Source organism: Pecten maximus, chromosome 14 (genome assembly GCF_902652985.1).
Source record: "Pecten maximus chromosome 14, xPecMax1.1, whole genome shotgun sequence".
NCBI classification, from domain to species: Eukaryota; Metazoa; Mollusca; class Bivalvia; order Pectinida; family Pectinidae; genus Pecten; species Pecten maximus.
The window spans coordinates 5330863-5343425 of NC_047028.1; the positions used below are offsets into that span (position 1 = coordinate 5330863).

General features: G+C 33.9%; 1 protein-coding gene across 1 annotated transcript in view; it reads right to left on the bottom strand.

Moving 5' to 3' along the window:
- Nucleotides 1-305: 305 nt before the first annotated feature.
- LOC117342008 overlaps nucleotides 306-12563 on the bottom strand; it is a 32091-nt gene continuing 19833 nt past the window's right edge. Inside the window, exons 14-28 of the mRNA XM_033903948.1 lie at nucleotides 11990-12103; nucleotides 11133-11248; nucleotides 10719-10789; nucleotides 10329-10602; nucleotides 9728-9798; nucleotides 9067-9346; nucleotides 8136-8203; nucleotides 7447-7631; nucleotides 6964-7076; nucleotides 6242-6309; nucleotides 5703-5935; nucleotides 5370-5482; nucleotides 3688-3755; nucleotides 3156-3353; nucleotides 306-2941 (exon numbers count right to left, since the gene is read on the bottom strand). Coding sequence (XP_033759839.1) covers nucleotides 3173-3353; nucleotides 3688-3755; nucleotides 5370-5482; nucleotides 5703-5935; nucleotides 6242-6309; nucleotides 6964-7076; nucleotides 7447-7631; nucleotides 8136-8203; nucleotides 9067-9346; nucleotides 9728-9798; nucleotides 10329-10602; nucleotides 10719-10789; nucleotides 11133-11248; nucleotides 11990-12103 — 1955 coding nt within the window. The 3' untranslated portion in view covers nucleotides 306-2941; nucleotides 3156-3172. The remainder of the gene's footprint in view (nucleotides 2942-3155; nucleotides 3354-3687; nucleotides 3756-5369; nucleotides 5483-5702; nucleotides 5936-6241; nucleotides 6310-6963; nucleotides 7077-7446; nucleotides 7632-8135; nucleotides 8204-9066; nucleotides 9347-9727; nucleotides 9799-10328; nucleotides 10603-10718; nucleotides 10790-11132; nucleotides 11249-11989; nucleotides 12104-12563) is intronic.

Sequence of the window (12563 nt, forward strand, 5' to 3'; positions counted from 1 at the left end):
TGTACTATTCAGATTCAATTATGTTTAATGACAAAATATGAACTAAGGGAAAATATGCACAGAGACCTACATGTAGGTAGCTATAAAATTTATTGATCGTCAGCACAACTGTATACATAATAATGTAACATAGCAACGAATTGATAAATAGTGAAGTTGTTTACGGGTGGAAGGTATATCGTGACGTTCACCACACAGATTATTAAAGACTGCATCCTCCATGCTGTATTCACATTGTGTCATGATGTTTGTTATACCACTGATATTTTACGACAAATATGTACAAAAGAATGAATACACGTATAAGCATAGTGTTGTCAAATGTTTTTAATGAGCATCTTTCCCTAATAAAAGGCAGACAAATGGAATACAAATATAATCCTACATGCCTGTTAATATGACATGGAAGATATCAAACAAGTTTGTAAATATGTCGGGAGCGGACAAGTCAACATTCAAACTTTAAGGATTTTCCAGCAGTTTTATATCCAAAACATTTGAGCCAATTTCCCGCTAGACGCACAAATCACCGTTCTCGGCAATATAGTGTAAAATAACTGAATTAATTATGCTCTTTTTGCATGCTTTTTATCAATTTTAAAGTGAAAAGTTAATTATAAATGATTATGAGAAGTTCGTCAGTTTGAATTCCTTTCTCTATTAACCGATCTATGAATATTGCTCAAGGAAACATCCGCGATTGAATTGATAATACCACAATGTCAGTTAGCTTACAGTTAATGTTGATATAAAACAAAACAAAATAGTTTCAAATATCTTACTTATAAATGTTACATCATAGTAAATTTTAAACACATTATCGACAAAATTGTATTAAAAAGAATAATTGATAGTGATAAATATTCATTATTCTGTTGAAATAGTATATTAAGTACAAAAATGTTAATTAGTGCATGATTATATATGTAACTCAAATAAATTATGGATTAGAAATACGAAAATGGCGGAATATAGTTGTTTTCTTTCAAACGGTAGTATTTAATTGCTAATAATACCACCGAAGTTAACGATACATCTTAATTTAATTAAACTTCATTTAAACAAGATGTTATAAATACCATTAAATGTAAACTACTGTTGTTATTAACCATAATACCATCATGGCCACCCGGTGACAAGAAATAGTATCTATAAATATTTTAACATTTTTTGGGCTGACAATTGGATATTACTGTCGAAATTGAGCGCACCCAGAGTAACTAAAACATATATACAAGTATTGGACCAATAGCACTAGGGTTGTTACCGACACATGTACTAGCACTTATTACACATATAGATACAGACAAGATTTACAACAAAAGGTCCCGACAGCATAGTCATATCTATATGATACAGGTACAATAAAACAGAAATTTGTGTCTAATTCGGAGTCGAAATCAATGTTAAAGCATGCTTTCCAAACAGTAACGAGAAGAAAACCTCTACATATATCATATAAATAGATAAATGAAACTGGCGAATTTCATCAGTCGTCGATCAAACAGGAACTAACATGGAACGTAATATCTTCTTTAGAAGGAGAAAGAGAAATGTGTCCTTCCAGGTATTTATGACGATAGTTTATTACATTCAATGCAATATATACTTTCAACAAATACGATCTACGATATTTCCATGCAAAACATCAGTTTATTTTCAACTAAGTAAAGTGCGAAGAAAAAACGCATGAAACTTTCATTACCTTGAATATTACGTGAGTAATGTGTTTTTTGTATAATTAAAATCGTTAGATATCATAATCGCTACTACACTAAGGAATTGGCGGCAAACAGTCGTCACTATCTCCGTTATGACGATTTTGACAGTGTAAGGTAAGGTATCTTTTAATTGATGTATTCATTTTGAGAGTCAATTTCGTATTTCCATGAGAATATCGTAGATCCTAAGACTTAAGCATGCCATTCGATATTCCGCGGATAATTCATACCCTAGATACAGATAGTCTGTATGTGTGGACCCTGTACATAATAAATATGGATAAGATTTCCTGCGGATAACAAACATATATCATGTATAAAACCTGTGAATTATTAACACTATAAATAAACAAGAGAAATGACAAAAAATCAATCCCTTGACCTACATAATATGTATTTTGAGTATGACATACATTATATGGTTATCATGTGGATGATACAAAATTAACAGATGAGCTACAAATACGGTATACATAAAGTATACATAAGACAGAGGATGCCAAACACTACAAACACAGTATAAATATTTGGATGATGAATTACAATATAAATATAAATATCCCAAGGATAATACAACAATATATCATTATTACACATAAATAATAAACAAACGTAAAATGCTTACAAATCAAAATGGCCTCCCAAACTTGAAATGCGGTTATAAACGACACTGATCATGATAGATCGATCATTCGCTGATACGTTCATTCACAACTATAACGCTTCCGGAATATTTAAATACGATAGCCTAGGTGTCAAATGTCCCAGAACAGCACAGTATATAACAAATTGTCAGTATGAAGTAATCACTCTCACTCATTCTATGGGTGTAGTAGTCGCACCATTGGCGATGGACTCCACACTATTGTGTACTTTAATAATGACATCACGTAATATCTTCGACATCATATGTTTCATCGACACAGAGTTGTCTACCCTACACAATTCAATAGCATTACTGTCAAATGATCATAGTAAGAATGCAGCAGCTAATTAAAGAAAAAATGAACTATGACTAAAAAATATGCTTATTCCATGGCAGCATATCAAACGACGACGGCATCGTTACCAACAAAATCTAGATATTTGTCTCATTAAATATAGAGATGCTTCGCCCAAATCAGTATGTCAAATGATAGTGACATATGTTCCAACACCAACACAGGGATGTGTCTCATAAAGGATGAAGATGTATGACTTGTGAGTTTCGCGTCATCATCCTAAAAAATAAAACAATACAAATATGTAATGCTTATCAATATTAGCAAATTACAGACATTTAGGTACAAATGAGCATACATAATTACGATGATATAATGACAATCAGATTACCAGGTCAGGTATTAACGAAAAAACAAACACCTCCAGATATTGCAGGTGATACCCAGAGGGGACAGAGATACATTTACAGCCAGAAAAACAGCAAACCTATACCTTGACATCCATCTTCATCAGCCGCCAGTGATCAACGTCTGTTCAAATATAGCTAAAGGACCGAGCATGATCGCAATTTGATTGTTAAGGTCCCGTCTTGGTGCGTTCTCAACCAAAGCCATGAACGTGTTGTTCCGAATCACAGGGTCTGGTACTCCATTGAAGGAAAGGTCAAAGTTGACCATGTCTGGGTTGGTTCTGAGGACAAAAATGATAAAATCATACAAACTCGTAAAGACAGAGAGAGTTTACATCAATGAAAATGAAAGTACATGTATGTGGAATGATTATTCCATTAGCAAATTTATCCAAACAGGGATTGCACACTTTCTTTGGCAGTCTTTTTACATAGCTTAAGATAAATTAAACAGGCGATTTTTTGTTTACTGCCCGTAATCTGTTTAATGGTTGACGAAAGGATGTCATTTATCAAGTGTTTGGTATAATTAATTTATTGATAAAATCCGAATTCATGACAAAATCATTTTATAAAGTATAATTATTTTACAATACGTATATAGAAGATACCTACGTGAAATAGTTAATTTTACAGCCGTCATACTTCTGATCAGGGTATCTGTTTTCACATAACTTGTCAAACTGAAAATAAATATAAATCACGATATGATGATACAGCAAGTCAATAGGGATCTTTAAGTACTTCAACATAAATATCAATGATGCGGCCAGATAGGTACTTGATCTACAGATCTACCTAAAATAATTTGTACACATCCAGATTTCAGAAGTTCGATCGTATAAAATAGATATTTGTAGGAGAAGACAGATGAAGTTAACTTATTGCAACTGTATTATTAAGGAAGGATGAGATATACTTTACATACATGTAATATATATTGATAGAAGTACACTGTAAAACAGCGTATAACATCGTCATAACTACTCTGATTATCCCTCACTTGCAAGCTTGAAACATAAACTAAATAACAATACATTGTACATTGGAAATTGAATCTGTTAAAATCTTTAAAACTGAAGGAAACAGAAGGGCGAACATAATTTTAACTCAGCTTAGAAATTATTGCAGTGATCTAAATTTTGATTGAAACCATGACCATTTAACAGACAATCCTTTATGTAATTGTTCAGATGACCGTGAAACAGTTTCTCATTTTATTCTAGATTGTCCTCTACATAATGATTTGCGGATAAATTTGTTTACTTCCCTCAATAATTTTAATATTGACCATAACCATATTTGTATTAACATTATTTTAAATGGATGTCCTAGTTGTGATGGAAATATTAACAGAGTAATACTTAATGATGTCCAAAATTTTATAGGAAAATCTCATCTAGAAAGCCATCATACTGTTCATCTTGAAAAATACTACTTCTTAATGAAATTAATAATTTTTAACTTAAGTTAAATATCATATATATATATATATATGAACCCAGTTGAACATAGCTGATATTTATTTATGTATTAAAATATACTTGCATTGATTTTAGTTCCTGTTTTCTATATATTAAATCAGTGTGTGAATAAAGTCATTAAATACAGTATTATTAAAATTACATAAATTATATGCATAGAAAATTCCTATACAGTTCAGGTGGTGATGACCTGTGCAATATAGGCACATGGACTTTTGGTCTAGCCACCTGTTACTGTCTCTATATTAATTAACTTTGATGTCTACAATTGTTTATTTATTTCATTCGGAACTGAATCACTGTTATATTTGTTTATATTTATATTAAAGTGTGTATGTGTGTGTGCAAGTGTTTTATGTAACATATTCTGTGTTTATCTTGTGTTGAAAAATAGTTACTTCCCTTAATTCCTTTGTTTATATTATGTATTTCATTTCAAAATATTTAGACCAATTAATTTAAAAGATTGTAATTATATTCGATCACTCAATCCACCATGGAAAGAATTTATATAGGCTTGCCTGTTATTCGATCCAATTGATATTAACATCATGTCAATAAAATTTGTTGAAATGAAATGAACATCGTCATATATTATACAGACCGAAAGATCAGTCATATTAGATTATATATAATGTGTAACTGACCGGTTCATCTTAGTAGTGATTACATTAGTATCCGTCCATCAACACTGTAAATGTCATATACATAAATATAGTACTGTTGATACTATACCATCACAAGTGTTTAACTACAGTAGTTGTGCGGTTCAATGAGTTGACATTTTAAACTATTAATATAAAAAAAACTTACAAAGTCACAGAAAGGTTTCTGTATGTTGCGAAACGCAATTGATGTCGGGTCAGCGAGGTCGCTTGTGTAGTTTAAGTTCAGCACAGTGAAAGACACGTTCAACAAAATATTTACTGAAATGAAATGAATATTTTTCTTGGTGACACATTATTCAAAAATGAAACCAATATTGAACAGCCCAATTAAACCACAAAGCAAATTTTATAACTTAAGAAAAATACAAAGGGAACAGCTATTCAGATGCTAATGCATGTGTAAAGCATATACATAAGTTATATTTATCAATGTATCTTTTAAAATGATGATGTTATTAGCCCGATCTATTGTACGTACCAGACAGGACAGTTGTCGTGGGGACGGTCGTGGTAGTATAGTCTGATATGTTGACAGCAACTCTCTGTACATCCCCGAAGGAGAAAACGTTACTCCCTATATACAGAGTATCCTGCCCGGCTACAGTGATGTGCTGAGCACTAGTGTTTAGGGTTGTACTCAGAGAGCTGTCGGGGATCCCGTCAGTTCCATTAAAAACCATCTTAAATGTCAGTGTCGCCGGATTGGTATTCCTGAAAATCGTTAAATGCAAACTGTTATGTATTATGTATTGTTTATGTAAAATTACCACTTTATATCTATAAAAACCTTTTGAAATTCTGTGTAGTATGAGCGTCTTGAAGACTAATAATACCGCCCTATGTATGCTCTTCCAATCAACTACTATTGTATTATGTATATCTGATAATTAACTGTTTGGATACATTTCACACACTGGTATTTAATGTTATGTAGAATAAAGCTTAATGCAAATTTGTGTTTCGGAACAAATGCTAGCCTGTCTGTAAAACCCGCCGTATGGGAATGTTAATACTTACGCAATATCTGTGATGAAACACCGGTAATATCGACTGGCAAATTCACTAGCCGTCATAAAGGCATCAATCTGTAGGTACAATATTTATAGGATAATTATTAATAACTACGACTTTAATCTGGATACATATCTCTGGGATCGAAAACCGATTATTCAACTGACATGGCAAAAAAACATTGAACTCATTCAGAAATATTCACCTATATAACAGCACAGGAATTTAACAGAACTCCTCTGAACGCATTCTTCACAATACTTTTTGGGCGAACTCAAAACCATAAGTGAATACCTAATCAGTATTTGTCTATTGGAATCGGACAGTTTACATTTACAAACTGATAATGCATCACTTCCTAACACGATGTTTATTGCCACTAGCATTATATGATTGTAAAAAAAATCCTGTTATCAAAATTCATTTTTATGTTGAACTGTAGTCACATGTAATACAGATTTAGATATATCATTCGTATTCACTACTGAAATGAAAGCATCTTCGCAATTGAATGTGAGGTCATTTGTACAATATTTGAAGCAGATCTGCAGGTTGGATTATACATATATGCTTAAAAAAATATGTTTGTGGCTATTTTGGAAAAAAAAGTGAATGGGCTTTACAATGCTGTAGAACAACTAGAACTATAGCTCAAGTTTTCAATGAAATATAAGCTGTAATTTGGGATTTGAAACTAGCGCCATTGTAAAACATTCCCCAATACATACGTCGTTACAGAAGACGCTTTGGAAGTCCTCAAAGTTTTGAGACGACTTGTCGGCCAGATCAGGCTCATACATGAAATCATGGATTGACAGCGTCATATTTGCTAGCCAGGCGTCTGTAATATAATAATCAACAATATATTCTTACATATACCAATGTTCTACGTACTTGGTGGTTTACGCCTAACACAATATCGTCACTAACATATCAAGCTACACCAACGAAATCACAATGAATATAGCACCATGCGTACAGAAATCAGCTTACTTAATTTCAATCGTAATTTTAGTCCGTGTACCTAAACCTTTTTGTAATTTTCTCTCTTAAACGTAAAGGTAATGACTCTTGTTTACTTTAATATACCATTAGATACTATTTCTTTACAAAATAAATACAATGTCTTTGCAAGAGTTATCTTTCCTTAAATATCTTTTGGTCGAATATCGCATTTTGTTGTAAAATTAAGTCCTGTTTACCATACTTACCATGGAGTATGCTGTCCCAGGTTGAAAAGTATACGAGTACATCACCAATAAGGTTAACTATCTTTCCGTTATAGGAGTATTGAGGAGTATTTTGAAATATAACATCCGACGTGTTCGCCAGTAGTGCTTCCTCTGAATGGTTGCCTTTAAAGGTCAATACACTGGTAACCGTAACTGGATTATTACTACAAATAGAACAATACAAACATTAAACGTGTTTATTATCTTTTCATTCCATAAGGACGACCTGTGAATATTATATTCATTAGAATTAGGATTTTCCGGTTTTATCTAATTATTTTGAAATTTGATCATCTGTGGTGTTGTTTCATTTTCTAACTTTATCTTACTTTGTCCCTCTTAACTGTTTTATCATTTGTCACACTTCACTGTTTTGTCACTTTGTTTCGTCTTTACTTAAGTTTCACTTTGTCTACCTGTTTCAATGTTTTACTTACGCCCCTTTGTTCTGCTGTATAAAATTATCCATCTTTTACCATTTGCATTTTTTCCAAGATGTCTTTGTGAGTAAGCACCCCCACCCCTACGCTCTGTTTTAGTGTGCCTGTATGCCCCACTGTATTGCCTTGTTGCTGTGTCCCTCTGTTTTCATGTTTCTCTCCGTCCATGATTAATTATGTCTCATTTGTTTACTGCATTGTCTCTTTACAATGTATAATAATACTTACAGAAAAAATAGACTGTCCACTTGTTTGAAAGGATATGATCGTGAATCGGATCCTAGCAACGTCATCATCTGAATGTAATAAAGCATAAGAATAGCAATTCAATACATTCAAACTAACCACGACACGAAATACAATGATATTCACAGCAGCAACAACAGCAACACCATTCGTATGTCTGATAAGATAACAATGTTATATCATCTGATTTGTTTTTGTTTAACGTCCAAATAACAGCCAGGGTCATTTAAGGACGTGCCAGGTTTTGGAGGTGGAGGAAAGCCGGAGTACCCGGAGAAAAACCTGCGGCTGTTTTATGTTTAAACCGGTAGGTAATTATTGTACGATATCTAGTTAATTGCAACTATATCGGAAATACCAATGAATGTAAACCAATTAATGTAAGGTGTTTTTTTTAATTCACCTTGAGAGTCGTTGCCCTGAAAAGTTGACATATACGTTTCACGTAATGATCGTATATCATGACTTTAACATTGCAAATATATATTTCTAATTTATCGTATATATATCAAGTAGCGTTTAGCCTATATATCATCGAAACAATTTTATCGTAACGTTTAGCCTATATATCATCGAAACAATTTTATCGTATATATATCAAGTAGCGTTTAGCCTGTATATATCATCGAAACAATTTTATCGTATATATATCAACTAGCGTTTTGCCTATGTGTAACAGAGCGCATGATTAATTAAATTTAAATCACTGCCTCCGCTAGGGATCGAACCCGGGACCTCTGGCTTACTAGTCTTACACTCAACCGATCGAGCTAAAGAGAAGATCTCTCTAGCCGGGCGGTATATTGCGGCTAGTATTTACCAGGGTTACATATATATCATCAAAACAGTGTCCACATTCCTACTTTCAGTTTATACACTACGACTTCATGTTTTAACATCGACCGTTACTTACATCGGCCTCGAAAAAGTCAGCATGATGTTTGAAAGTCCGAGACGTCACATCGAGGAGATCAGAAGACCATGTCAGGTTCATAACTTGAAACGTCATATATATTTGTGACGTCACATCCTTGTAATGTACAAGAAGAGTTCCGAGGGTGTACACAATGGAGTATTGATGCTCAACTAATTGTGATGATCCAACGATGTACTGTTTAACGTTCGTTCGGAGTTCATCTACTGGGAAATCACCTTCAAACGTCAGCCTTATGTCTAGTGTTACTGAATCATTTCTGCAGAAATATATTTAATCAGCATATGAATAGGTAAAAAGGTACTCATATTTTAAATAATCAGACTCATACACTTCCTAAACGGACCACGTGGAAACATGCTACTGCCCATATTCGAAAATGTCTATACAATCTTTTGAAATGATCAAATCATAACACGTCTTCAAGTATTGAACGTATGTTTTCTATAAGCAAAAGAGAGAGCTTATATAAGCAAAGAATTGTTAAATCAATTTGATGTATTTGAAATGACAAAGCATGCATGAGAAGGGACATGAATACGATATTTATTATAGTGAGTGACTTTACAAAAATAAATTGTTAATCTGTCAAACTATGGTACAATGACAAGTTTTGATAACTCGATCATTCGCTACTCACATAATGCGAACAAGTTCACATTTTCTGAACTCGGGAAATGCAGTCAAATTGTTCCTCATTATATTCACAATCTGCAAAAGAAATTGAAAATAGGACGTAACGATGATATGAGCATTAGGTGTCGAAGCTATGACAGCTGACGGGGTTTTGATAGAGGCACGCTGATGAAGAGTAGGCTCGCATAAACTTAAAGTGGTCGATAATCGTTCATATGCCTGGAATTCCGTTTTCATCACCCCAATACTCGTTTTGAGAACGTGACAGCTTGCATTTTCATTGAGGTGTTCGTCAATAAATCAGAAGAAATCTTTCCTTCTCGAAATCTTCTTCCTGTGTTTTTTTCCCTGCAAACTCATGCCTTATCAATATTTTTTTTTGAAAGCCTCAAAACACTTATTTTTGTCCATATTTGCCCTTCCCAACCCCTATCTATCAAGTATGTGTTTGAATTATGGTTCCATTATTATTCGGAATATTGTTGTTTTTGTAAATGTTATTCGTCACAGGGTACACCCCGCATACATGTACCTGCAAACTTTTAAATGTTCGCAACCTTAAAGCTACGACTGATATCTTGCTCCGCATAATCTACATTACTTACATCTTCACAGACTTCCTTTGCGTACCACTTAAACTCAATGGAGGAGCTGTCGGAGATATCTGTCGTCAGATTTAATACTCGTAGGTCTAGCCTCACTTCCGTAGCGGTATAATTATCCAGAAACACCAACAGATCCCCAATCCGCGTACAGATAGTGTTTTTGTATATAATCGGAGGACTTCCCGTCATGATGTGATTCAGTGCCTTCTGACGGACTGAATAAGAAACATTTCCGTAGAAATGTATATCCCAATCAATTGAAAAGGGACTGTCTCTGTAATAGAAAAAAAAACGATCATGTAATTACGTACCACATAACGTTGATAGGAATTAATCAAATGAACAAGATTAAATGTCTTTGTCTAATTATAGAAAGGAAATTAAACCAACCTGAATGTCGATACAGTTACTTCTTTGAAGCTTGGGAATAGTCGAGGGTTTTCTAGCATAGACACTGTCGCCTTGGTGAAGAACAGGAAATATACAAAATGCTTTTGAATGCAAAGTGTTTCAATGCATGGAAATACAAAATAAATAAACAGATAAATGTAAGCACAAGACACATGATCTTGCTGTGAACCATATTTCTTAAAGTTAAATTTTATGTTTAAATGTTACAAACTCGACAAGGACCAAGATGGATGATGTTTTATTGCATAAGAAAAGGTGTACAGATGATGAAAGCCTATGCTGCAGAATTCCTATCGTATTATACACATAATTATAATACCCAGCAACGATGACATGTAAGCGTTAATCATGGGGGATTATCCATGTACATGTATATCGCGAAATGATACTCACTTGGAAAATAAAGGGTTTGGCGAGTTTTTGGAAGTCTAGTGATTGTGTATCCAGGAGAGTGCCACTGAAGGTTCTGTTTATAACTAATGAGGTGTATTGAAAGGCAACCACGAAATCTGCAGTTAAGAAAATTCAAACTTGAGAAGAAAAAAAAACAAAAACGTGTATACATGAATTTGTACATCATCACATAGTCTCCATCCAAATTGAATTTGATAACGCTTATCACTTTATTTCCCAACGAAGATTATGGACCCCCTGCTTTTGTTCTGACGGGCGAAACACGGTTTGTCGGCGTGTGAATACATTGTTTACATCTAGTTATTAAACATATATGAACTTCCATTTTGTAAATTTTGTTTCTGTACACGTATATACACAATTAGAACAATTGATCTATGAGATAAATCAAATATAATAATCAAGTCGGAATAACAATGTATAATTAGTTGTAACAAATATGAAAGGTGAGATATTTAGTATATCTGTTCAAATACAAGTAGTATGTAATCGGTTCCAAGCAACACGTGGTCAGTTACACTACAAAATCTTTCCGATATATAGAAAGAATAATAAAAAAGACTAGTTCAGGACATGTCCTATCAAAGAAGACTATTTGAGAAGTGACCATAAACTACTGCGGAAATGTACAATGATGACGTTTATACATGATAGCGGAACACGAGCAGACAGAATAAAGATTGGATGACATGCTAAAAGGACTTAGCAACGAATGATTAAGAACTGAATGAAAGCTTTAATTTCAATACCATTGAGATCAAATCGATAAATCTAGTTTGTACGGGTAACATGGCCTGTAAATAAATCACTGTCCAGTTTAATATTTGTTAACATACCGTTGCCACAGTCAGGGCCAGTGTAATCAGGAGGACATTGGCACGTGTATGTCCCCGGAGTGTCCACGCATGTCGCTCCGTTCATACACGGATTCCTCTGACATTCATCAATATCTGGAAGAAATCGATTGTTTCGTTGAGAAAGAATACACATGCAAATAGTTAAAATGTATGGTTTAGTAAACAACAGGCCCTTCCCCTCTACACCCTGTTAAACATGGTCCTCCCATCTACACCCTGTTCCACTGTTCCACATGTCCCTCTATACCCTGAAAAAGCCCCGCCCCCCTTTCCCCATAAAACCTTGACGCACGTGTCCTAAAGCATGTTAATATGGACCCTAGCCCCACACCCTGTAAGATATACCTAAAAATGCAAAGTCTGAGCCTTATTCCGGTAAGTGTGTACTACAGCTTCCTTGACAACAACGCACACATAAAGCACTCGTATGTTCCCTATATTCTTTGGTAAATCTTATCCACCATTCGCAGTTTTGCAAACTCCATCGCTTAAAACGATCAGCACTTTTTTTACAGCAGTTCCGCCTTCTAAACTTTCTGTCAGAAAAGTTACA